We start from the raw sequence: 27690 nt of genomic DNA on the forward strand, positions 1-27690 counted from the left end.
CCAGATACTCATAAATCCTATCCCTCAGTACCCTTTCCATTACTTTGCCTACCACTGAAGTAAGACTAACTGGCCTGTAATTCCCGGGGTTATCCCTATTCCCTTTTTTGAACAGGGGCACAACATTCGCCACTCTCCAGTCCCCTGGTACCACCCCCATTGACAGTGAAGACGAAAAGAGCATTGCCAATGGTTCTGCAATTTCCTCTCTTGCTTCCCACATAATCCTAGGATATATCTCGTCAGGCCCAGGGGACTTGTCTATCCTCAAGTTTTTCAAAGTGCCCAACACATCTTCCTTCCTAACAAGTATCTCCTCTAGCTGACCAGTCCGTTTCATACTCTCCTCTTCAACAATACGGTCCCTCTCGTGTGTAAATACTGAAGAAAAGTACTCATTCAAGACCTCTCCTATCTCTTCCGACTCAATACACAGTCTCCCACTACTGTCCTTGATCAGACCTACCCTCATTCTCGTCATTCTCATGTTTCTCACATACGCATAAAATGCCTTGGGGTTATCCTTGATCCTACCCGCCAAAGACTTTTCATGCCCTCTCTTAGCTCTCCTAATCCCTTTCTTCAGCTCCCTCCTGGCTATCCTGTATCCCTCCAATGCTCTGTCTGACCTTGTTTCCTCAACCTTATTTAAGCCTCCTTCTTCTTCCTCACAAGACATTCAATCTCCCTCGATAATCAAGGTTCCCTCACACGACCATCTCTTTCCTGCCTGACAGGTACATACATATCAAGGACACGTCGTATCTGTTCCTTGGAAAAGTTCCACATTTCCATGACATCCTTCCCTGACAGCCTATGCTCCCAATTTATGCTCCTCAGATCCTGTCTTGCAGCATCGTATTTACCCTTCCAATTGTAAAACCTACCCTGTTGCACGCACCTATCTCTCTCCATAACCAAGGTGAAAGTCACAGAATTGTGGTCACCATCACCAAAATGCTCACCCACTAACAAGCCCATCACTTGTCCCAGTTCGTTACCAAGTACCAAATCCAATATGGCCTCCCCTCTGGTCGGACAATCTACATACTGAGTTAGAAAAGCTTTTGGACACACTGCACAAACACTGCCCCGCCCAATCTACTTGATCTAAAGAGCTTCCAATCAATATTTGGGAAGTTGAAATCGCCCATGACTACTACCCTGTGGCTTCTGCACCTTTCCAAAATCTGTTTCCCAATCTGTTTCTCCACATTTCTGCTGCTATTGGGTGGCCTATAGTAAACACCCAACAAGGTGACTGCTCCTTTCCTATTTCTGACTTCAGCCCATACTACCTCCAAAGGCAGATCCCCCTCAAACTGCCTTTCTGCAGCCGTTATACCATTTCCAATTAGCAACACCACACCCCCTCCTTTTTTACCACCCTCCCTAATCTTACTGAAACATCTGTAACCAGGAACCTCCAACAGCCATTCCTGTCCCTCTTCTATCCACATTTCCGTGATGGCCACAACATCGTAGTCCCAAATATCGATCCACGCCTTAAGTTCACCCACCTTATTTCTGATACTCCTTGCATTGAAGTATACGCACTTGAACCCATCTCTGTGTCCGCAAGTATTCCCTGTCAGTGCTACCTTCTCCACAGCCTCCCTACATTCTTGGACATCCTGAAAAACAGCTAACCTACTTGCTGGACTACAAGTCCGGATCCCATCCCCCTGCCAAATTAGTTTAAACCCCCCCGAAGAGTGCTAGCATACCTACCTCCCAGGATATTGGTGCCCTTCTGGTTCAGGTGCAACCCGTCCTGTTTGTACAGGTCCCACCTTCCCCAGAATGCAGTCCAATTGTCCAAATACCTGAAGCTCTCCCTCGTACACCATCCTTGCAGCCACGTGTTCAACTGCACTCTCTCCCTATTCCTTGCCTCACTGTCACGTGGCACCGGCAACAACCCAGAGATGACAACTCTGTCCGTCCTAGCTTTTAGCTTCCAGCCTAACTCCACTCAAACTTCTTATATAAGAATAAAAGACTTTGGGATTCTCCTTAATTAGAATCATAGAGATGTACAGCATGGAAACAGACCCTTCAGTATCCCAACCCAATCTCATCCCACCTGCCAGCATCCGGCCCATATCTCTCCAAACCCTTCCTATTCATATACCCATCCAAATGCCTTTTAAATGTTGGAATTGTACCAGCCTCCACCACTTCCTCTGGCAGCTCATTCCATACACGTACTACCCTTTGCATGGAAAAGTTGCCCCTTAGGTCTCTTTTATATCTTTCCCCTCTCACCCTAAATCTCTGCCCTCTCGTTCTGGATTCCCGGACCCCAGGGAAAAAACTTTGTCTATTTATCCTATTCATGCCCCTCATAATTTTGTAAACCTCTATAAGGTCACCCCTCAGTCTTCTACGCTTCAGGGAAAACAGCCCCAGCCTATTCAGACTCTTTTCTGAACCTTTCAAGTTTCACAACATCTTTCCGATAGGAAGGAAACCAGAATTGCATGCAATATTCCAACAGTGGCCTAACCAATGTCCTGTACATCCGCAACATGACCCCCCAACTCCTGTACTCAATACTCTGACCAATAAAGGAAAGCATACCAAACGCGTCCTTCACTATCCTATGTATTTGCGAATCCACTTTCAAGGTGCTAAGAACCTGCACTCCAAAGTCTCTTTGTTCAACAGCACTCCCTAGGACCTTACCATTAAATGTATAAGTCCTGCTCTGACTTGCTTTCCCAAAATGCAGCACCTCGCATTTATCTGAATTAAACTCCATCTGCCACTTCTTAGCCCATTGGCCCATCTGGTCAAGATCCTGTTGTAATCTGAGGTAACCTTCTTCACTGTCCACAACACCTCCAATTTTGGTATTGCGTCCTGTGTTTCATCAGAAACATATCAGTTTCTTTCTTGAATCTGTTACTGATTCTGCTTTCACTGCCCTCTGGGACAGTGAGTTCCACAGATCCGCAACCCTCTGAGAGAAACATTTTCTCCCCATCTCCGTTTAGAACTTCCCTCCTCTCACTCTATATCTACGTCCTCTTGTTGGAGACTGTCCCACAAGGGAGAACATCTGTTTAACAATCACCTTATCAATCCTTTTAGTATTTTATATCCCTCAATCAGAATCCTCCTTCATTCTTCAGAACTCCAGTGAGTATAAGCCCAAGTTATCAAACTGCTCCTCGTACAACAGAGCTTTCATTGCTGGAATCAACCTAGTGATCCCTCTGAACTATCTCTACTGCTACCACATCCTTCCTCATGTCACCAATAAGGTTGGGTGAGCAAGTTTGCGGATGATACGAAAGTCGGAGGAGTTGTACACAGTGAGGAAGGATGTGTCAGGTTACAGCAGGATATAGATAAGCTGCAGAGCTGGGCAGAAAGGTGGCAAATGGAGTTCAATGTGGGTAAGTGTGAGGTGATTCACTTTGGTAAGAGTAACAAGAAGATGGGGTACTGGGCTAATGGTCGGATACTTGGTGGTGTGGATGAGCAGAGGGATCTTGGTGTCCATGTACACAGATCTCTGAAAGTTGTCACCCAGGTAAATAGTGCAGTGAAGGCATATGGCGTACTGGCTTTTATTGGTAGAGGAATTGAGTTCCGGAGTCCTGAGGTCATGTTGCAGTTGTATAAGACTCTGGTGCGGCCGCATCTGGAATATTGTGTGCAGTTTTGGTCGCCATACTATAGGAAGGATGTGGAGGCACTGGAACGGGTGCAGAGGAAGTTTACCAGGATGTTGCCTGGTATGGTAGGAAGATCGTATGAGGAAAGGCTGAGGCACTTGGGGCTGTTTTCATTGGAGAAAAGAAGGTTTAGGGGTGACTTGATAGAGGTGTACAAGATGATTAGGGGTTTAGATAGGGTTGACCATGAGAACCTTTTTCCACGTATGGAGTCAGCTATTACAAGGGGGCATAGCTTTAAATTAAGGGGTGGTAGGTATAGGACAGATGTTAGGGGGAGATTCTTTACTCAGCGAGTCGTGAGTTCATGGAATGCCCTGCCAGTAGCAGTGGTGGACTCTCCCTCTTTATGGGCATTTAAACGGGCATTGGATAGGCATATGGAGGATAGTGGGCTAGTGTAGGTTAGGTGGGTTTGGATCGGCACAACATCGAGGGCCAAAGTGCGCTGTATTCTTCTATGAGACCAAATCCTGACACAGTACTCTAGGTGTGGACTCACCAGCAACGTAGATAACTGTAACAGCACTTCTTTGCTTTTTTAATCCAGTCTTTTTACAATCAATGCCAAGATTTAATTTGCGTTTCTTATTATACGCTATGTAAAAGGTAAAAACAATGACTGCAGATGCTGGAAACCAGATTCTGGAGTAGAGTGGTGCTGGAAAAGCACAGCAGTTCCGAGGAGCAGTAAAATCGCATTCCTGATGAAGGGCTTTTGCTCGAAACGTCGATTTTATTATATGCTACACCTGCACACCCACTTCCTGTGATTTGTCACAAAGCTGGCCCTTTTTTCTGGCCTGTTCCTTTTCCCAAGGATACTGTATTCTTGATTTTTTTCAGAGGGGTCACAAAACCCTCTGAGCTCTGAAACACCTGCTTTGGTACAGAAATAAAACGGTATTGGGAGGCCTTTTTGTTTATATCTAAACAGATGAGACTTCAGGCCAAAACTTTTATGTTTTTAGAAGTGATCTGAAGTCAAGGGGGCATGGCCAGCTCTCTAGCTGAGCAGTTTAGTCAGAACTAGTTTGGGAGTTCAGCTGTGGACTGTGTGAAGAAAGATTGCTAAACTCTCTCTCTTTCTGCCCTTCTAAGTTCGATCTGTAAGCTTTTGTTTCATTTTTACTGTGTTTAAGGGTTTGCTTACTGGGACTGTTATGTATATTCGGAACAGCATAATTAAGTCTCGTTTGGATAGACTGAGTTCTGTAGGGGTTCTTTATTCGATTCTTTGTGTTTCATTGTGTAATTTTGTGAATATATTTTGTCTGTTTTAAATCCTGAAGTCAACCGCTTCCTCATTTCCCCTCCCCCCACCTTATCTCAGTCCCAACCCTCGGACTCAGCACCGCCTTCTTGACCTGCAATCTTCTTCCCGACCTCTCGGCCCCCACGCCCTCTCCGGCCTATCACCTTCACCTTAATCTCCTTCCACCTATTGCATTCCCAACACCCCTCCCCCAAGTCCCTCCTCCCTACCTTTTATTTTAGCCTGATTGGCACACCTTCCTCATTCCTGAAGAAGGACTTGTGCCCGAAACGTCGATTCTCCTGCTCCTTGGATGCTGCCTGACCTGCTGCGCTTTTCCAGCAACACATTTTTCACCTCTGATCCCCAGCATCTGCAGTCCTCACTTTCTCCTACTCTGATTAATTCTCAGTGTACACGTACCGAAACAAATTGCAAAGTTATGGTCTGGGGTTGCCTGCTTAAGAATGTTTTGAGTGGTCTGGCCTACTCCAGAATAGTTTGGGGGCTCTTTGCCGGATTTTAAACAGCTAGTGATAGGTGCTAGTGTCTTTATTTCGGGTGTTGGTTTGCTTGGGTAGATAAAGCTTTGGATAATAATGGCTCTTTCAGTTGCCAAATGTTTTCTGGAAGTGGATGCGGTTTTGGAATTTTTGCAAAAGGTAAATGAGACCAAGCTGCAGGAATTAGCAGAGAAGCTGGAATTGGAGCTGCCTGCTTCTGTGAGGAAAGGAGAGATAATGACAGCAGCAGCTCAGCACTCAAACTTGCTGGAGAAATCATCAAAATCTGTAGAGATGGCAAGAATTCAATTGCAAATGAAGCACTTGAGTTAGAGGTGAGAGATAAGGACAGGGCAGCAGAATTGAAACAGTTTGAGTTACAATTAAAAGCAGAAGAGAAAGAAAAAGAGAGTTTGAACTTCAGAAACTGACACTTAAAAAGGAAAGTCAGTTTTAAAAGGCTCGAGATAAAGGCTGAAGGCAAGTCTAGTGAGGAAGAGAATGAGGATGAGCAAATCCATGGTGGGCGAAAGCCAATGAGAAACTGTTTAAATATGTTCAAGCATTGCCTAAATGTGATGAGAAGGATGTGGAAGCTTTTTTCATCTCATTTGAAAAGGTGGCTAAACAAATGCAGCAGCTGAGTGGCAATGTGGGTTTTGTTGATCCAAACAAAACCTGTAGGTAGGGCTAGTGGGGTATTCATATCTCTATCAGAGGAGGTATCTGGGGAGTATAAGGAGGTGAAAAAAAACATTTTAAGTGCATATGAGCTTGTACCAGACGCCTATAGACAACGTTTCAGGAATCTAAGGAGGGACCCTGGTCAAACCTATGTTGAGTTTGAAAGGATCAAACACAGTAATTTCAATAGGTGGATAACAGCTTTAAAAATAAAGCAAATTTTAGATTAGATTCCCTACAGTGTGGAAACAGGCCTTTTGGTCCAACAAGTTCACACCGACACTTCGACCCATTTCCCAGACCCATTTCCCTCTGACTAATGCACCAATCACAATGAGCAATTTAGCATGGCCAGTTCACCTGACCTGCACATCTTTGGACTGTAGGAGGAAACCGGAGCACTCAGAGGAAACCCAGGCGGACATGGGAGAACGTGCAAAGTCCACACAGACAGTTGCCCGAGGCTGGAATCGAACCCGGGTCCCTGGTGCTGTGAAATTGCAGGAAATGACATCACCAACCTAAGTGAAATTCACAACTAATCTTGGAGGAACCTGTTTGGGCAAAGTTCATAGCACAGAATCAGGTAAGATAGTCGCTGTTTTAAGTGTGTCCAATAGAAAGACTGCAGTAGTGAGTAGAGTGGGTTCTTTCTTGATTATATGTTTTTGGAGATATGTCTCTTGATTAAACTTAAAATATAAGCCATAACTATTAACTTAACCTGGGGCAGTGTTTGTAGAGGAATAAGACAGTGTTATTTTCTGGGTCTGTAGATTGTGAAGGAGCAAAAATGGCCTTTAGTACAGTGATACGTACCTCTAGTCAGATGTGGGAGTTTAAAGAAAGTTTAAGGGTTTCTGCGGATTATATCTGCCATAAATGATGTTGGATGTGAATCTTATCAGATCAAATGGATCGGTTGGAGAGACAGTTACAGGCAATGAGGAATTTGCCATAGCAACAGTATGTGATGGATGGCAGTTATAGGAAGGGGGGAAAGTCTCAGATACAGTCAAATAGATGGGTTAACTCCAGGAAAGGTAAGAGAGGTAGGCACCTAGGGCAGGAGTCTTTTGTGGATATACCCATTTCAAACTGGTATGCTGTTTTGGAAAATGTAGGGGGTGATCCATGCACATGGGAACATAGAATGAACAGCCAAGTTTCTGGTATTGAGGTTGGCTCTAATGCAACAAGGGGTATGTCGGCTTCCAAGAGATCAATTGTGTTAGGGGATTCTGTAGTCCGAGGTACAGACAAATGTTTCTGTGGCCAGCAGCGAGAAAGCAGAATTATGTGTTGCTTCCCTGGTGCCAGGATCAAGGATGTCTCAGAGAGGGTGCAGAATGTTCTCACGGGGGAAGAGGGGCCAGCAAGAAGTCATTGTCCACATTGGAACCAACAACATAGGAAGGGAAAAGGTTGAGATTCTGAAGGAAGATTACAGAGAGTTAGGCAGAAATTTAAAAAGGAGGTCCGCGAGAGTAGTAATATCTGGATTACTCCCGGTGCTACGAGCTAGTGAGGGCAGGGATAGGAGGATAGAGCAGATGAATGCATGGCTGAGGAGCTGGTGTATGGGAGAAGGATTCACATTTTTGGATCATTGGAATCTCTTTTAGGGTAGAAGTGACCTGTACAAGTTGGACAAGTAGTTGCCTCGGGCGACTGTCTGTGTGGAGTTTGCACATTCTCCCCGTGTCTGCGTGGGTTTCCTCCGGGTGCTCTGGTTTCCTCCCACAGTCCAAGGATGTGCAGATCAGGTGAATTGGCCATGCTAAATTGCCCGTAGTGTTAGGTAAGGGGTAGATGTAGGGGTATGGGTGGGTTGCCTTCGGTGGGGCGGTGTGGACTTGTTGGGCCGAAGGGCCTGTTCCACACTGTAAGTAATCTAATCTAAGAAGACAGATTGCACCTAAATTGGAATGGGACTAATACACCGGCAGGGAAATTTGCTAGAGCTGCTTGAGAGGATTTAAACTAGTAAGGTTGGGGAGTGGGACCCAGGGAAATAGTGAGGAAAGAGATCAATCTGAGACTGGGAGAGTTGATAACAGATGCGAGTCAAATAGTCAGGGCAGGCAGGGACAAGGTAGGACTAATAAATTAAACTGCATTTATTTCAATTGAAGAGGCCTAACAGGGAAGGCAGATGAACTCAAGGCAAGGTTAGGAACATGGGACTGGGGTATCATAGCAATTACAGAAACATGGCTCAGGGATGGGCAGGACTGGCAGCTTAATGTTGCAGGATAGAAATGCTACAGGAAGGATAGAAAGGGAGGGAAGAGAGGAGGGGAAGTGGCATTTTTGATAAGGGACAACATTATAGCTGTGCTGAGGGAGGATATTCCCAGAAATACATCCAGGGAAGTTATTTGGGTGGAACTGAGAAATAAGAAAGGAATAATCACCTTATTGGGATTGTATTATAGATCCCCTAACGGTCAGAGGGAAATTGAGAAACAAACTTGTAAGGAGATCGCAGCTATCTGTAAGAATAATAGGGTAGTTATGGTAGGGGATTTTAACTTTCCAAACATCGACTGGGATTGCCATAGTGTTAAAGGTTTAGATGGACAGGAATTTGTTAAGTGCGTACAGCACAATTTTCTAATTTAGTATGTGGATGTACCTACTAGAGAAGGTGCAAAACTTGACCTACTCTTGGGAAATAAGGCAGGGCAGGTGACCGAGGTGTCAGTGGGGGGAGCACTTTGGGGCCAGTGACCATAATTCTATATGTTTTAAAATAGTGATGGAAAAGGATAGACCAGATCTAAAGGTTGAAGTTCTAAATTGGAGAAAGGCCAATTTTGACGGTATTAGGCAAGAACTTTCAAAAGCTGATTGGGGGCAGATGTTTGCAAGTAAAAGGACGGCTGGAAAATGGGAAGCCTTCAGAAATGAGATAACAAGAATCCAGAAAAAGTATATTCCTGTCAGGGTGAAAGGGAAGGCTGGTAGGTATAGGGAATACTGGATGACTAAAGAAATTGAGGGATTGGTTAAGAAAAAGAAGAAAGCATATGTCAGGTATAGACAGGATAGATCGGGTGAATCCTTAGAAGAGTATAAAGGAAGTAAGAGTATACTTAAGAGGGAAATCAGGAGGGCAAAAAGGGGACATGAGATAGCTTTGGCAAATGGGAATTAAGGAGAATCCAAAGGGTTTTTACAAATACATTAAGGACAAAAGGGTAACTAGGGAGAGAATAGGGCCCCTCAAAGATCAGCAAGGCGGCCTTTGTGTGGAACCGCAGAAAATGGGGAAGATACTAAATGAGTATTTTGCATCAGTATTTACTGTGGAAAAGGATAGGGAAGATATAGACTGTAGGGAAATAGATGGTGACATCTTGCAAAATGTCCAGATTACAAAGGAGGAAGTGCTGGATGTCTTGAAGCAGGTAAAGGTAGATAAATCCTGATCAGGTGTACCCGAGAAGCCTGTGGGAAGCTAGAGGAGTGATTGCTGGGCCTCTTGCTGAGATATTTGTATCATCGATAGTCACAGGTGAGGTGCCGGAAAACTAACTTGATTGAGTTTTTTGAAGAAGTAGCAAAGAGGATTGATGAGGGCAGAGCGGTAGATGTGATCTATATGGACTTCAGTAAGGCTGTTCGGTGAGCTGGGAATTTGTGTTGCAGACGTTTCGTCCCCTTCATATGTGGCGCTTAGGCGGTTGGCACATGATTCCCATTTCCTGGCTTGCCTTAGCGTCTCTCGCCCGTAGGTGTTCAAAGCCTGTGAAACGTCTGCAACACAAACTCCCAGCTCGGCGAACAGAACCACAACAATGAGCACCCGAGCTACAAATCTTCTCACAGACTTTGAACTTCAGTAAGGCGTTCGACAAGGTTCCTCATGGGAGACTGATTAGCAAGGTTAGATCTCATGGAAATCAGGGAAAACTAGCCATTTGGATACAGAACTGACTCAAAGGTAGAAGACAGAGGGTGGTGGTGGAGGGTTGTTTTTCAGACTGGAGACCTGTGACCAGTGGAGTGCCACAAGGATCGGTGCTGGGCCCTCTACTATTTGTCATTTACATAAATGATTTGGATGTGAGCATAAGAGGTACAGTTAGTAAGTTTGCAGATGACACCAAAATTGGAGGTGAATTGGACAGCGAAGAAGGTTACCTCAGATTACAACAGGATCTGGACCAGATGGGCCAATGGGCTGAGAAGTGACAGATGGAGTTTAATTCAGATAAATGCGAGCTGCTGCATTTTGGGAAAGCAAATCTTAGCAGGATTTATACACTTAATGGTAAGGTCCTAGGGAGTGTTCCTGAACAGTGGCTCAGTGGTTAGCACTGTTGCCTTGCACTGCCAGAATCCCAGGTTCGATTCCAGCCTCGAGCGACTGTCTGTGTGGAGTTTGCACATTCTCCGTGTCTGTGTGGGTTTCCTCCAGGTGCTCCGGTTTCCTCCCACAGTCCAAAGATGTGCGGGTTAGGTGAATTGGCCGTGCTAAATTGCCCGTAGTGAAAGGTGCATTAGTAGGGAGTAGGTGAATGGATCTGGGTGGGTTACTCTTCAGAGTGTCGGTGTGGACTTGATGGGTCGAAGGGCGTGTTTTTGCACTATAGGGATTCTAATCTAATCCAAAGAGACCTTCGACTGCAGGTTCATAGCTCCTTGAAAGTGGAGTCACAGGGAGATAGGATAGTGAAGAAGGCATTCGGTATGCTTTCCTTTATTGGTCAGAGTATTGAGTACAGGAGTTGGGAGGTCATGTTGCGGCTGTACAGGACATTGGTTTGGCCACTGTTGGAATATTGCATGCAATTCTGGTCTCCTTCCTATCGGAAGGATGTTGTGAAGCTTGAAAGGGTTCAGAAAAGATTTACAAGGATGTTATCAGGGGTTGGAGGATTTGAGCTATAGGGAGATGCTGAACAGGCTGGGGCTGTTTTCCCTGGAGTGTCGAAGGCTGAGGGGTTTACAAAATTATGAGGGGCATGAGGGTAAATAGGCAAAGTCTTTTTCCTGGGGTTGGGGAGTCCAGAACTAGAGGGCATAGGTTTAGGGTGAGAGGGGAAAGATATAAAAGAGACCGAAGGGGCAATGTTTTCACGCTGAGGGCGGTACGGGTATAGAATGAGCTGCCAGAGGAAGTGGTGGAGGCTGGTACAATTGCAACATTTAAGAGGCATTTGGATGGGTTTATGAATAAGAAGGGTTTGGAGGGATATGGGTTGGGTGCTGGCAGGTGGGACTAGATTGGGTTGGGATATGGACAGGTTGGACCGAAGGGTCTGTTTCCGTGCAGTACATTGCTATTACTCTAAATCCAAACATATAAATAGAAAGCGGGTCAGTAACACGGAGACTCACTGATGATGTTACTTATTATGGTGATGAAATGTCTGTAAATGAACCTTCCAGCTCAGTGCACAAACTTACATCCAGAACCTCAACCTGAGCTATAAATCTTCTCAAAGTTCACTAGTGCAAATAAGTATTTATTAACAATAATGGATGTATAGACTAGATTTCCAGAGGCAATTCCATTATGCAATATCACAGCAAAAAGGGTTGTCGAAGAATTACTCAATTTTCTTTCCTAAATATGGACTACCAATGGACATCCAGTCAGGTCAAGGGTCAAACTTCACATCCAAGCTATTCAAGGTTATAGATAACTTGGGAATAAAGCAATTCAAATCTACTGCATACCACCCAGAACTGCAGGGAGCACTTGAGAGAGGGCATCAAACACTAAAGACCATGTTGAGGGCTTATGGTCAGGACTATCCAGATGGTTGGGATAAGGGAATTCCATTTGAACTTTGTGCAATCAGAGATGCACCAAATGAAACAACCAAATTCAGTCCATTTGAATTAATTTTTGGGCACGAAGTAAGGGGACCGTTAAAAGTCATTAAGGAGAAATTAATAAGTCAGAGTTCACAGACCACCCATTTGAACTATGTGTCAAATTTTAGAGAATGACCAAATAGAGCTGGAAAGTTGGCTAGACAGCATTTGTCCACCTTAATATCCTTTAGCTTATCCAACACATCCCCTCTCCTTATGTCAATGTGAACCAGAGTAAACAAACTTCTATCTCTGATCTCAACATTCATCATGTCCCTCTCCTCAGTGAACATTGATGCAATCATTGAGAATCTCACCCACTTTCTCAGATTCGACACACAAACTTCCTTCCTTGACATTTAGTGGACTAACGCTTTCTCTAGCTACCCTCTTGCCTCTTATTTCTGATTAAAAGGCTTTGGGATTCTCCTCAATTCTGCATGCCAAAGCTATTTCATGACCCCCTTTAGCCCGCTTGATTCCTCGTTTAAGACTGGTCCTACTCTCCCAATATTCCTCCAAAGCCCGTTCTGTTCTTAGCTGCCAGGACCTTAAATTTGCTTCCCTTTTCCTCTTTCCCCTGTCATCCACAAATTTTGCCTTTCCTATCCCTGGTTTTCAATGGGACATGTCTATCCTGCACTATCTTTAACCTAGCTTTGAAAGCCTCCCACATATCAAATGTGGACTTCCCTTCAAATAGCTGCGTCCAATCCACATTTCCCAGCTCCTGCCTAATTTTGATATAATTAGCCTTAGCCCAGTTTAGTACACTTCCCTTAGGATCACTCATCTTTATCTACGAGTATGAGAGGTTAGAAACACGAGCAATCACACTGCTTGGAGTTTTTTATAGGCCTCCACAGAGTTCCAGGGAGGTGGAAGAGAGGATTAGCAAAATTATTCTGGGTAGGAGTGAAAGGAACAGGGTGATCATTATGGGGTCTTTAACTTCCCCAACATTGACTGGAAATGCAGTAACTCTAGTACGTCGGATGGATCAGTTTGTGTCCAATGTGTACAGGAGGGTTTCCTTACACAGTATGTCGAAGGGCCGACAAGAGGGGAGGCTGCACTGGATCTGGTGCTTGCTAATGAACCAAGCCTGGTGTTTGATTTAGTTGTAGGTGAACACTTTGGAGAGAGTGACCATAATTCAATTACATTTAGTTTAGCGATGGAAAGGGATAGGTACATGCCATAAGTCAAGAGTTATCGATGGGGCAGGGCAATTATAATGCGATTAGGCAAGAATTAGGATGCATAGAATGGGGTAGCAAAATGCAGGGGATGTAGACAATGGAAATGTGAAGCTTGTTTAAGGAACAGATATTGCATGTCCTTGAGAAATATATCCCTGTCAGGCAGAGAGGAAATGATAAGGTAAGGGAACTGTGGTTTACTGCAGAAATTGCATCTCTTGTTAAGCAGAAGAAGGAGGCTTATGTGTTGATGAGACAAGATGAGGTGATGGAGAGTTACAGATCAGCTAGGAAGGATTTAAAGAGAGAGTTAAGAAGAGCAAAGAGAGGACACGAGCAGTCTTTAGCAAATAGAATAAAGGAGAACCCTAAAGCTTTCTATATGTATGTGAGAAATAAAAGGATGACTAGGATAGGAATAGGACCAATCAAAGACAGAAGTGGGAAGTTGAGTGTGGACCCTGTGGAGATCAGAGAGGTGCTAAAAGAACATTTCTCATCGGTTTTCACTCAGGAAAAGGAGAATATTGTAGAGGAGAGGAATGAGATACAAGATATTAGACTAGAAAGGATCGAGGTTAGTTATGAAGAGGTGTTATCAATTCCAGAAGGAGTTAAAGTAGACAAGTCTCCTGGGCCAGATGGGATTTATCCGAGGATTCTCTGGGAAGCTAAGAAGGAGATAGCAGAGCCTTTGGCTTTGATACTTGAGTCATCATTGTCTATAGGTTTAGTACCAGAGGACTAGAGGATTGCAAATGTCTTGTTCAAGAAGGGCAGTAGAGATGACCTAGGTAATTAAAAATGGTATAATGGCTGCAGAAAGGCAGTTCGAGGGGGATCTGCCTTTGGATGTAGTATGGGCTGAAGTCAGAAATAGGAAAGGAGCAGTCACCTTGTTGGGTGTTTACTATAGTTTACAATAGCAGCAGAGATGTGGAGAAACAGATTGGGAAACAGATTTTGGAAAGGTGCAGAAGCCACAGGGTAGTAGTCATGGGCAATTTCAACTTCCCAAATATTGATTGGAAGGTCTTTAGATCAAGTAGATTGGATGGGGCGGTGTTTGTGCAGTGTGTCCAGGAAGCTTTTCTAACTCAGAATGTAGATTGTCCGACCAGAGGGGAGGCCATATTGGATTTGGTACTCGGTAACGAACCAGGACAAGTGATGGGCTTGTTAGTGGGTGAGCATTTTGGTGATGGTGACCACAATTCTGTGACTTTCACCTTGGTTATGGAGAGAGATAGGTGCGTGCAACAGGGTAGGTTTTACAATTGGGGAAAGGGTAAATATGATGCTGCAAGGCAGGATCTGAGGAGCATAAATTGGGAGCATAGAATGTCAGGGAAGGATGTCATTGAAATGTGGAACATTTTAAAGGAACAGATACGACGTGTCCTTGATATGTATGTGCCTGTCAGGCAGGAAAGAGATGGTCATGTGAGGGAACCTTGGTTATCGAGGGAGGTTGAATGTCTTGTGAGGAGGAGGAAGGAGGCTTAAATAAGGTTGAGGAAATAAGGGTCAGACAGTACGTTGGAGGGATACAGGATAGCCAGAAGGGAGCTGAAGAAAGGGATTAGGAGAGCTAAGAGAGAGCATGAAAAATCTTTGACAGATAGGATCAAGGATAATCCCAAGGCCTTTTATGCGTATGTGAGAAACATGAGAATGACAAGAACGAGGGTAGGTCCGATCAAGGACAGTAGTGGGAGACTGTGTATTGAGTTGGAAGAGATAGGAGAGGTCTTGAATGAGTACTTTTCTTCAGTATTTACAAATGAGAGGGACCGTATTGTTGAAGAGGAGAGTGTGAAACGGACTGGTAAGCTAGAGGAGATGCTTGTTAGGAAGGAAGATGTGTTGGGCATTTTGAAAAACTTGAGGATAGACAAGTCCCCCGGGCCTGACGGGATATATCCTAGGATTATGTGGGAAGCAAGAGAGGAAATTGCAGAGCCGTTGGCAATGATCTTTTCGTCTTCACTGTCAACGGGGGTGGTACCAGGGGACTGGAGAGTGGCAAATGTTCTGCCCCTGTTCAAAAAAGGGAATAGGGATAACCCCGGGAATTACAGGCCAGTTAGTCTTACCTCAGTGGTAGGCAAAGTAATGGAAAGGGTACTGAGGGATAGGATTTATGAGTATCTGGAAAGACACTGCTTGATTAGGGACAGCCAGCACGGATTTGTGAGGAGTAGGTCTTGCCTTACAAGTCTTATTGAATTCTTTGAGGAGGTGACCAAGCATGTGGATGAGGGTAGAGCAGTGGATGTAGTGTACATGGATTTTAGTAAGGCATTTGATATGGTTCCCCATGGTAGGCTTATGCGGAAAGTCAGGAGGCATGGGATAGTGGGAATTTGGCCAATTGGATAGAGAACTGGAAAAACCGGTCGAAGTCAGAGAGTGGTGGTAGATGATAAATATTCAGCCTGGAGCCCAGTTACAAGTGGAGTTCCGCAGGGATCAGTTCTGGGTCCTCTGCTGTTTGTAATTTTTATTAATGACTTGGAGGAGGGAGTCAAAGGGTGGGTCAGTAAATTTGCAGACGATACGAAGATTGGTGGAGTTGTGGATAGTGAGGAGGGCTGTTGTCGGCTGCAAAGGGACTTAGATATGATGCAGAGCTGGACTGAGGAGTGGCAGATGGAGTTCTACACTGTGAAGTGTGAGGTTGTCCATTTTGGAAGGACAAATAAGAATGCGAAATACAGGGTTAACATAGGGTTCTTAGTAAGGTGGAGGAGCAGAGGGATCTTGGGGTCTATGTACATAGATCTTTGAAAGTTGCCACTCAGGTGGATAGAGCTTGTCAGAAGGCCTATGGTGTATTAGCGTTCATTAGCAGAGGGATTGAATTCAAGAGTTGTGAGGTGATGTTGCAGCTGTACAGGATCTTGGTAAGGCTACATTTGGAGTACTGTGTGCAGATCTGGTCGCCTCACTTTAGGAAAGATGTGGAAGCTTTGGAGGGTGCAGAGGAGATTTACCAGGATGTTGCCTGGAATGGAGAATAGGTCGTACGAGGATAGGTTGAGAGTTCTAGGCCTTTTCTCATTGGAAAGGCGAAGGATGAGGGGTGACATTATAGAGGTTTATAAGAAGATCAGGGGAATATATAGAGTAGACAATCAAAGACTTTGTCCCCGGGTACAACAGAGTGTTACAAGGGGACATAAATTTAAGGTGAAGGGTGGAAGGTATAGGGGGGATATCAGGGGTAGGTTCTTTACCCAGAGAGTGGTGGGGGCATGGAATGCGCTGCCTGTGGGAGTGGCAGAGGCAGAATCATTGGTGACCTTTACGCGGCAATTGGATAGGTACATGGATCGGTGCTTAAGCTAGGACAAATGTTCGGCACATCATCGTGGGCCGAAGGGCTTGTTCTGTGCTGTATTGTTCTATGTTCTATGTAATTACAGACTAATGAGCCTTACTTCTGTTGCAGGAGATAAGATTTATATTCATCTAGCATGCAACAATTTGATGTCAGATAGTCAACATGGTTTCGTCAAGGTCAGGCTGTGTCTCACAAACCTCATTGAGTTTTGTGATAAGGTGACCAAGCATGTAGATGAGGGTAAAGCAGCTGACGTGGTATACATGGACTTCAGTAAAGCCTTTGCTAAGATTCCAGATGGTAGGCTGTTAGAGAAAATGCAGAGGTATGGAATTGAGGGTAATTTAGCAGTTTGGATTAGAAACTGGCTTTCTGAAAGAAGGCAGCGAGTGTTGGTTGATGGAAAATATTCAGCCTGGAGTCTGGTTACTAGTGGTGTGCCATAAGGATCTGTTTTTGGACCACTGCTGTTTGTCATTTTTATAAATGAGTTAGACACAGGCATAGGTGTATGGATTAGTAAATTTGCAGATGACACTAAAGTCTGTGGAGTAGTGGATAGTTTGGAAGAATGTTACAGGTTGCAGGGGGACTTGGATAAACTGCAGAATTGGGCTGAGAGGTGGCAAATGGAGTTCAATGCAGATAAATGTGAGGTGATGCACTTTGGGAAGAATAACAGGATGGCAGAGTACTGGGTCAATGGAAAGGTTCTTGGTAGTGTGGATGTGCAGAGGGATCTTGGAGTCCGTATACATAGATCCCTGAAAGTTGCCATCAGGTTGATAGTGCTGTTAAGGTGGCAAACAGTGTGTTAGGTTTCATTAGTAGAAGGATTTAGTTCCGGAGCTGTGATGTCATGCTGCAACTATACAAAACACTGGTGCGGCCACACTTGGAATATTGTGTACAGTTCTGGTCCCCATATTTCGGGAAGGATGTGGAAGCATTGGAAAAAGTGCAGAGGAGATTTACCTGGATGTTGCCTGGTCTGGAGGGAAGGTCTTATGAGGAAAGGTTGAGAAACCTGGGTCTGTTCTCATTGGCAAGAAAAAGGCTAAGAGGGGATTTGATAGAGACATACAAGATGATCAGAGGATTAGATAGGGTAGACAGTGAAAGTCTTTTTCCTAGGATGATGACGTCAGCTTGTACGAGAGGGCATAACTACAAATTGGGGGGTGATAGATTTAGGACAGATGTCAGAGACAGGTTCTTTACTCAATGTGGTAAGGGTGTGGAATGCCCTGCCTGACAATGGAGTTAACTCAACTTGGCAGTGTGGAGGTACAGAGGGATCTTGGGGTGCAGGTACATAGATCCCTTAAAATGGCCACCCAAGTGGACAGGGTTGTTAAGAAAGCATATGGTGTTTTGGCTTTCATTAACAGGGGGACTGAGTTTAAGAGTCATGAGATCTTGTTGCAGCTCTATAAAACTTTGGTTAGACCGCACTTGGAATACTGCGTCCAGTTCTGGTCACCCTGTTATAGGAAAGATGTGGATGCTTTGGAGAGGGTTCAGAGGAGGTTTACCAGGATGCTGCCTGGACTGGAGGGCTTATCTTATGAAGAGAGGTTGACTGAGCTCGGAGTTTTTTCATTGGAGAAAAGGAGGAGGAGAGGGGACCTAATTGAGGTATACAAGATAATGAGAGGCATAGATAGAGTCGATAGCCAGAGACTATTTCCCAGGGCAGAAATGGCTAATACGAGGGGTCATAGTTTTAAGCTGGTTGGAGGAAAGTATAGAGGGGATGTCAGAGGCAGGTTCTTTACAGAGAGTTGTGAGAGCATGGAATGTGTTGCCAGCAGCAGTTGTGGAGGCAAGGTCATTGGGGACATTTAAGAGACTCCTGGACATGCATATGGTCACAGAAATTTGAGGGTGCATACATGAGGATCAATGGTCGGCACAACATCGTGGGCTGAAGGGCCTTTCTGTGCTGTACTGTTCCATGTTCAACCACATTAGGAAGATTTAAACAATCCTTGGATAAGCACATGGATGATGATGGAATAATGTCGGGGGACGAGCTGAGAATAGTTCACAGGTCAGCGCAACTTTGAGGGCCAAAGGGTATTGTCCTATGTTCTATTCTAAACCTTACAGAATTGTGGTCACTATTCCCAAAGAAATCCCCACCGCAACTTCTACCACCTGGCCTGGCTCATTCCCCAACACCTGGTCCAATATGGCCCCTTCCCTTGTCAGACTATTGACATACTGCACTAGAAGACTTTCCTGGATGCTCCTTCAAATTCTGCCCCCTCTGATGTTAAGTGTATCCTAGTCAATGTTGGGAAAATTAAAATCTCCCATAACCACCACCCTGTTGCCTCTGTATCTTTGCATAATCTGTTTATCTATTTGTTCTTCTACCTCACGCTCACTGTTGGGAGGCCTGTAATACAGCCCCAACAATGTAACTGCACCCTTATTTCTCAGCTCCACCCATAATGCCTCACTGCTCAGGCCCTCCATAGCGTCCTCTTTTAGCACAGCGGTGATATCATCCCTGACCAGCAATGCAACTCCTCCCCAACTTTTACTTCCCTCCTTGTCCTGTCTGAAGCATCTATGTCCTGGAACATTTAATTGCCAATCATCATTCCCTTCATTCAACCAAGTCTCTGTGATTGCAATAACGTCATACTCCCAGGCACCAATCCAAGCCCTAAGTTCATCTACCTTACTCACTATTCTCCTTGCATTAAAGCAAATGCACTTCAGGCCACCAATTCCTTTGCGTTCATCTGCTCTCTGCATACTCTTCACCTTGGTAATGCTAACGTCATGATCCTGTTTGTTACAATCTCTAGTTCCCACCTCACTTGTCTGCTAGTTTTCTCTTCTGGTTCCCAGTCCCCTGCCACATTAGTTTAAATGCTCCCCAACAGTAGTAGCAAAAACTCCCCCAAGGACATTGGTTCCAGTCTGAGTCAGATGTAGACCATCCAGTTTGTAAGAGTTCATCTTCCCCAGAACCAGTCCCAATGTCCCACCAATCTGAACCCCTCCCTCTTACATCATTTAAAGCCATGTGTTCATCCTGCCTATTCTTTCATTTCTACCCTGGCTAGCACGTGGCACTGGTAGGAATCCCGAGATCACTGCTTTTGAGGCCCTCCTCTTTAACTTCTCTTCTAGCTCCCTGAATTCTGCTTTCGTTTTTTACTTCTATCATTGGTGCCCATATGCACCACGACAACTGGTTCACCATCCTGACTTGGAAATATATCGCCGTTCCTTCAGTGTCACTGGGTCAGAATCCTGGAATTCCCTCCCTAAGGGCATTGTGGGTCTACCCACAGCACATGGACTGCAGCGGTTCAAGAAGGCAGCTCACCCCCATCTTCTCAAGGGGTAACTAGGGATGGGTAATAAATGCTTGGCCCAGCCAGTGGAACCCACATTCCACAAATGGTTTTTTTCTTAAAGACCTTTGAATGCAGTGGCTTACTCGGCCATTTTGGGGGGCACCAAGAATGTTGGTCTGAAGTCGCATTTCGGCCAGACTGTGTATGGATGGTAAAGTTCGCTCCCTATAGAGAAGTAGTGAACCAGCTAGGGTTTTATGACAGTCGATGGTAATTTCATAGTCACTGTCACTAATAGCAGTTATCAATTTCTGATGGAGAAATTGAATTTTAATTCCCTCAACCATCTTGGTGCGTTTGAATATGTGACCCTGAAAAATACCACAGGCCTCTGTGGTATTCGTCCATTGACAGCCCTTCTCATTCACATGCATTACAGATAGAATCAGCCCAATGAACTGGAAACTTTGATCAGCCTCAAACCCCTCTCTGTTTAACTCCATCCATCCCAGGAAGTTCACAAAGACCTTGACCAGGATCCAGCACCTTGGTATTAGAGACTCACCATTCCAGTATCCAAAATTAGTCCCTCCTTCAAACATGTACCTGCGAAAATAACAGCAAAATAACAAAAGTTTAAAGTTAACACACTGACCCGGCCAATCCTGACCTGTTGACCCATGCGGGGTGAGGGTGAGATAATGGTTGGTCTGGAGAGGAGGGTGGGAATGGGGGTGACTTGGAAGTAGGGGTGGGTATAAGAGTGAGAAAGGCAATTGGAGTGGGGGTGGGGAGGAGGGTTGGGGAGAGGGTGGGGGCAAAGGCAAGGGTGAGTGTCAGTGCAGAACACGGTAAAGATGAGAGTGGGGGCTGGGAGTGGGAGTGGGGGTGGGAAAGGAGGTGGGTCAGGGGTGGAGAGAGTGGGTGGGCAAGGGGGGAGAGAGTAGGGAGCAAGGGAGTGTGGAGGGGGAAACATGTGGCGAGGGTGAGGATCGGGGTGAGGTTGGGAGTGAAGGTGGGAAGAGGATGAGGATCGGGGTGAGGTTGGGAGTGAGGGTGTGGGTGAGGGTGGGGGAACGGGTGAGGATCGGGGTGAGGTTGGGAATGAGGGTGGGGGTGAGGGTGAGGGTGGGTTTGAGGGTGGGAGTGAGGGTGGGGTTGATGGTGGAGGTGGGTGTGGGGTGGGAGTGAGGGTGGAGGGTGAGGGTGGGAGTAGGGGTGAGGGTGGGGCGTGAGGGTGGGGGTGAGATTTGGGGTGGGAGTGAGGGTGGGTGGGGATGAGTGCGACAGTGGGTGTGGGGGTGGGAGTGAGGGTGGGAGTGAGGGTGAGGGTGGGTGTGAGGTTTGGGGTGGGAGTGTGGGTGGGAGTGTGGGTGGGGGTTGGAGTGAGGGTAGGGGTTGGTGTGTCGGTGGGTGTGGGGGTGGGGGTGAGGGTGGGGGGTGAGGGTGGGGAGTGAGGGTGGGAGTGAGGGGGGTGAGGGTGGGGAGTGAGGGTGGGGAGTGAGGGTGGGGAGTGAGGGTGAGGGTTGGAGTGAGGGTGGGGGTGAGAATGGGTGTGAGATTGGGGGTGGGGATGAGTGTGGGGGTGGGGATGAGTGTGAGAGTGGGTGTGAGAATCCATGATCCAATCAACATGATCCAGCAGCTGAGTGGGTTCTGAAGGGCACTGCCCCACGGGGTAATTAAAGACATGAGCTCACATATTCACATTGGCTCCAAGTTGCAGCAATTCCTCCAGCATTCTGGTGGCATTTTCAATTGGAACCACTGAATGTTCCACACCCCAGTAATCCAACCATCCCACATAAAACTCAGAATTCACCTGGGGAATGGAAATAAAATAGCATGGGTCAGGAACAGATCGTAGCAGGTCCAGACAGAATACATTAGTCTATCCCTACTCCCTAAATCATCAAACCATTTCAGTCACAAACAGTCACAAAGAGAGAGGACCTGCTCTCTCTTCTTCAGAGTCTCCCCAACCCGCCTTGCAATGCTACAGACAAGAGAGGCGCGGTAGTAGTTTGGTGCACTGATCTTTACATCGCTGAGGCTAAACGCCAGCTCGCGGACACCTCCTCCTACTGCCCCCTTGACCATGACCCCACCTCCCACCATCATCTCCCAGACCATCCATAACCTCATCACCTCAGGAGATCTCACATCCACCTCCTCCAAACTCATAGTCCCACAACCCCGCACCGCCCGTTTCTACCTCCTGCCCAAAATCCACAAACCTGACTGCCCCGGCCGACCCATTGCCTCAGCCTGCTCCTGCCCCACCAAACTCATCTCTGCATACCTCGACACTGTCCTGTCCCCTTTAGTCCAAGAACTCCCCACCTACGTTCGGGACACCACCCACGCCCTCCACCTCCTCTATGATTTTTGCTTCCCCGGTCCCCAATGCCTATCTTCACCATGGACATCCAGTCCCTATACACCTCCATCCCCCATCATGAAGGCCTCAAAGCCCTCCACTTCTTCCTTTCCTGCCGACCCAACCAGTACCCTTCCACTAACACCCTCCTTCGAATGACTGAACTGGTCCTCACCCTCAACAACTTCTCTTTCCAATCCTCCCACTTCCTCCAAACCAAAGGAGTAGCCATGGGCACCCGCATGGGCCCCAGTTATGCCTGCCTCTTCGTCGGATATGTGGAACAGTCCATCTTCCGCAGTTACACTGGCACTCCTCCCCCACTTTTTCCTCCGCTACATCGATGACTGTATCGGCACTGCCTCGTGCTCCCACGAGGAGGTTGAACAGTTCATCCACTTTACTAACACCTTCCACCTGACCTCAAATTTACCTGGACCGTCTCAGACTCCTCCCTCCCCTTCCTAGACCTTTCCATTTCTATCTCGGGTGACCGATTCAACACGGACATTTAGTATAAACCGACCAACTCCCACAGCTACCTAGACTACACCTCCTCCCACCCTGCCCCCTGGAAAAACGTCATCCCATATTCCCAATTCCTTCGTCTCCGCCGCATCTGCTCCCAGGAGGACCAGTTCCAAAACCGTACCACCCAGATGGCCTCCTTCTTCAAAGACCGCAATTTCTCCCCAGACGTGATCGACGATGCCCTCCACCGCATCTCCTCCACTTCCCGCTCCTCCGCCCTTGAGACCCGCCCCTCCAATCACCACCAGGACAGAACCCCACTGGTCCTCACCTACCACCCCACCAACCTCCAGATACATCGTATCATCCGTCGTCATTTCCGCCACCTCCAAACGGGCCCCACCACCAGGGACATATTTCCCTCCCCTCCCCTATCAGCGTTCCGAAAAGACCACTCCCTCCGTGACTCCCTCGTCAGGTCCACACCCCCCACCAACCCAACCTCCACTCCCGGCACCTTCCCCTGCAACTGCATGAAATGCAAAACTTGCGCCCATACCTCCCCCCCTTACTTTCCTCTAAGGCTCCAAGGGATCCTTCCATATCCGCCACAAATTCACCTGCACCTCCACACACATCATTTACTGCATCCGTTGCACCCGATGTGGCCTCCTCTATATTGGGGAGACAGGCCGCCTACTTGCAAACGTTTCAGAGAACACCTCTGGGACACCCGGACCAACCAACCCAACCACCCCGTGGCTCAACACTTCAACTCCCCCTCCCACTCCACCAAGGACATGCAGGTCCTTGGACTCCTCCATCGCCAGACCATAGCAGCACAATGGTTGAAGGAAGAGCGCCTCATCTTCCACCTAGGAACCCTCCAACCACAAGGGATGAACTCAGATTTCTCCAGTTTCCTCATTTCCCCTCCCCCCACCTTGTCTCAGTCAAATCTCTCGAACTCAGCACCGCCTTCCTAACCTGCAATCCTCTTCCTGACCTCTCCGCCCCCACCCCCACTCCAGCCTATCACCCTCACCTTGACCTCCTTCCACCTATTGCATTTCCAACGCCCCTCCCCCAAGTCCCTCCTCCCTACCTTTTATCTTAGCCTGCTTGGCACACCTTCCTCATTCCTGAAGGGCTCATGCCCAAAACGTCGATTCTCCTGCTCCTTGGATGCTGCCTGACCTGCTGTGCTTTTCCAGCAACACATTTTCAGCTCTGATCTTATGCTTACTCTCTCAGGCCATCCCCACACACCCTCCAACGTCAACAAAACCTGACCTAAAGGCCTAGTCCACCCCAAACCACAAAAAAAGGTCCATCCTACAGCAACTAGAGTCCATCCAATGACCCCCAGAAACAGTCGCACTCACCAGTGGGCCTTCAGGTTCAAACTGCCTTTGGATTCGAAATGAAGCATTGACATCATCAGCTGCAGGGTCAGAAAACAAAGCATTTACTCAAAATGCAGCCCATCACTAACAGCTATCACCGGGGGAGGAACCCGTTGCTTACATGGTCTGATCTAGAACATAGGAACAGAGATACAAGCGTAAATGCTCATGATTTAGAAACAAGTGAGAGAATTATTTTTAACTGTGCTGAAAGAATGGGAAATGTGCAGTACAAGTTCAGGATTGAATCAGGGATCATCACAACATCAACGAGTTGGTTAGCAATGGGCTAATGGAATGAATTGGGGATTTGGGGTTTAACATCCTTTGGAGGAAATATACTGGCATGGAGTGGGAAGCTGAGTAACCTGCCCATGTTGCAGCTCCAATTTAGCTAATTCAATGAGGGACCAGCAAGAAGAACAGAACATTCACCATGAGTAGAATCCTCCATTACACAGAAATCATGGCTGCTCTGCACCTCATCTTCTCAGCTTTGTTCTGCACAATTCAATCCTGAGCCAACAAAAGGAATCCCAAACCACAGTCTTATAAGCTGCAAAAATAGACTATTCCCCCAGTGAGGGTCAGTGTGTGTGGGACTGTACCCCAGTGAGAGTCAATGTGTGCGAGTATCACACCCCAGTGGGCGTCAGTGTGTGTGGGTCCCATACCCCAGTGAGAGTCAGTGTGAGTGTGGGTCCCATACCCCAGTGAGAGTCAGTGTGTGTGGGTCCCATACCCCAGTGGGCGTCAGTGTGTGTGGGTCCCATACCCCAGTGGGCGTCAGTGTGTGTGGGTCCCATACCCCAGTGGGAGTCAGTGTGTGTGGGTCCCATACCCCAGTGAGAGTCAGTGTGTGTGGGTCCCATACCCCAGTGAGAGTCAGTGTGTGTGGGTCCCATACCCCAGTGGGAGTCAGTGTGTGTGGGTACCATACCCCAGTGAGAGTCAGTGTGTGTGGGTCCCATACCCCAGTGGGAGTCAGTGTGTGTGGGACTGTACCCCAGTGAGAGTCAATGTGTGCGAGTATCACACCCCAGTGAGAGTCAGTGTGAGTGTGGGTCCCATACCACAGTGAGAGTCAGTGTGTGTGGGTCCCATACCCCAGTGGGCGTCAGTGTGTGTGGGTACCATACCCCAGTGAGAGTCAGTGTGTGTGGGTCCCATACCCCAGTGGGCGTCAGTGTGTGTGGGTACCATACCCCAGTGAGAGTCAGTGTGTGTGGGTCCCATACCCCAGTGAGAGTCAGTGTGTGTGGGTCCCATACCCCAGTGGGAGTCAGTGTGTGTGGGTCCCATACCCCAGTGAGAGTCAGTGTGTGTGGGTCCCATACCCCAGTAAGAGTCAGTGTGTGTGGGTCCCATACCCCAGTGGGCGTCAGTGTGTGTGGGTCCCATACCCCAGTGGGCGTCAGTGTGTGTGGGTCCCATACCCCAGTGGGAGTCAGTGTGTGTGGGTCCCATGCCCCAGTGGGAGTCAGTGTGTGTGGGTCCCATACCCCAGTAAGAGTCAGTGTGTGTGGGTCCCATACCCCAGTGGGCATCAGTGTGTGTGGGTCCCATACCCCAGTGAGAGTCAGTGTGTGTGGGTCCCATACCCCAGTGGGCGTCAGTGTGTGTGGGTCCCATACCCCAGTAAGAGTCAGTGTGTGTGGGTCCCATACCCCAGTGGGCGTCAGTGTGTGTGGGTCCCATACCCCAGTGGGAGTCAGTGTGTGTGGGTCCCATACCCCAGTGAGAGTCAGTGTGTGTGGGTCCCATACCCCAGTGAGAGTCAGTGTGTGTGGGTCCCATACCCCAGTGGGAGTCAGTGTGTGTGGGTCCCATGCCCCAGTGGGAGTCAGTGTGTGTGGGTCCCATACCCCAGTAAGAGTCAGTGTGTGTGGGTCCCATACCCCAGTGAGAGTCAGTGTGTGTGGGTCCCATACCCCAGTGGGAGTCAGTGTGTGTGGGTCCCATGCCCCAGTGGGAGTCAGTGTGTGTGGGTCCCATACCCCAGTAAGAGTCAGTGTGTGTGGGTCCCATACCCCAGTGGGAGTCAGTGTGTGTGGGTCCCATGCCCCAGTGGGAGTCAGTGTGTGTGGGTCCCACGCCCCAGTGAGAGTCAGTGTTTGAGGACCTTTGACCCAGTGGGAGTTGGAGTGATTACAGCTTACTGGTGCCAAAATCCACAGTTGAGTAGAGCCCCTGCAAGGTGCCACATTTCAACTCTTGTAGCTGGTTCCCATCAGTGGTGAAAAGTAAGACATCATCACCCAGGAATTTACGCATGACCTCACGAAGATGCCGTAGGTAGTTATAATCGCAGGTAAAATAACTCCCATATTCATTTTCCACCTGCAAAAGGAGCAAAGACATCTTCAGGTCAGTTAGACTGAGTACTAGGTGGACAGAGACTTCAACACAAATTGAGGTTGATTTAGTCTTGGCTCAGCCGTGTGGAGAGGGGACCTCACGCCTTCCGCTCTCACCTGAAAACTGATGATGGGTCCTCCATTCTGGTACATCAAGGGTTTCATCTTTGGTAACAGAACTGCAAACCATCTATCCACTGCGGCCAGGTAATCTGAGACGGATGAGAATTTATCATCACATTATCATCAGTCTGAACTCGACATGCCTTTTCAACCTTTTATCCAGTTTCTTTCTGAAAGTCATTTTCCTGTCTCTGTTGCCCTTTCAGGCAGCACATTGTTTCGATTCACTTGTAGAACAGCTCATTCGCAAACCCCTCTACTCCTGGGATCAGTTAAGCACTAATCAACGTTCATAAAGTCTATTGCAGTCAGGCTCACAGAAAACATTGACCAGTTTCCTGTTCTTAAGAAGAATTACTGTTTCTCACAAATAAATAAATTCCAATCACAAGTAATCTCTGTGAACTATCAACATGTGGCTCCACTCATTAAAACCTTAACCCTTTTTATATTTATATTTAGAAAAGAATGGGCTTATCAGTGATAAGCAACATGGTTTTATGCGGGGGAGATTGTGCCTTACCAACTTAATAGAGTTCTTTGAGGAAGTGACCAAGTTGATAGATGAAGGAAGGGCTGTAGATGTCATATACATGGACTTTAGTAAGGCGTTTGATAAGGTTCCCCATTGTAGACTAATGGAGAAAGTGAAGTCACATGGTGTGCAGGGTGTTCTAGCAGATGGATAAAGAACTGGTTGAGCAGCAGGAGACAGAGAGTAGTAGTTAAAGGGGATTCCTCAAAATGGAGAAAGATGCCCAGTGGTGTACCACAGGGGTCAGTGTTGGGGCCACTGTTGTTTGTTCCAGACGGGAAGAGGGCACTGTTGGTCTGATCAGCAAGTTTGCAGATGACTCAAAGATTGGTGGAGTAGCAGAAAGCATAAGAGACTGTCAGAGAATACAGGAGGACATAGATAGACTGGAGAGTTGGGCAGAGAAGTGACAGATGGAGGTCAATCCAGACAAATGTGAGGTGATGCATTTCGGCAAGTCTAATTCTAGAGCGAATTATACAACGAACGGAAGAGCTTAGGAAAAGTCAATGAGCAGAGAGATCTGGGAGTGCAGGTCCATTGTACCTTGAAGGTTGCTGCACAGGTGGATAGAGTGGTCAAGAAGGCAT

General features: G+C 47.0%; 1 protein-coding gene across 2 annotated transcripts in view; it reads right to left on the reverse strand.

Moving 5' to 3' along the window:
• Positions 1-27690, reverse strand: part of glb1l (galactosidase, beta 1-like) — a 91065-nt gene that overhangs the window by 22100 nt on the left and 41275 nt on the right. For both annotated transcript variants that reach the window (XM_072580066.1, XM_072580067.1), the window contains 5 exons: positions 26560-26654; positions 26245-26425; positions 24065-24123; positions 21529-21650; positions 20394-20434 (listed from right to left, as the gene is read on the reverse strand). In XM_072580066.1, the coding sequence (XP_072436167.1) occupies positions 20394-20434; positions 21529-21650; positions 24065-24123; positions 26245-26425; positions 26560-26654 (498 nt within the window). The remainder of the gene's footprint in view (positions 1-20393; positions 20435-21528; positions 21651-24064; positions 24124-26244; positions 26426-26559; positions 26655-27690) is intronic.

The sequence above is a fragment of the Chiloscyllium punctatum genome, chromosome 10 (assembly GCF_047496795.1).
Source record: "Chiloscyllium punctatum isolate Juve2018m chromosome 10, sChiPun1.3, whole genome shotgun sequence".
Lineage (NCBI taxonomy): Eukaryota > Metazoa > Chordata > Chondrichthyes > Orectolobiformes > Hemiscylliidae > Chiloscyllium > Chiloscyllium punctatum.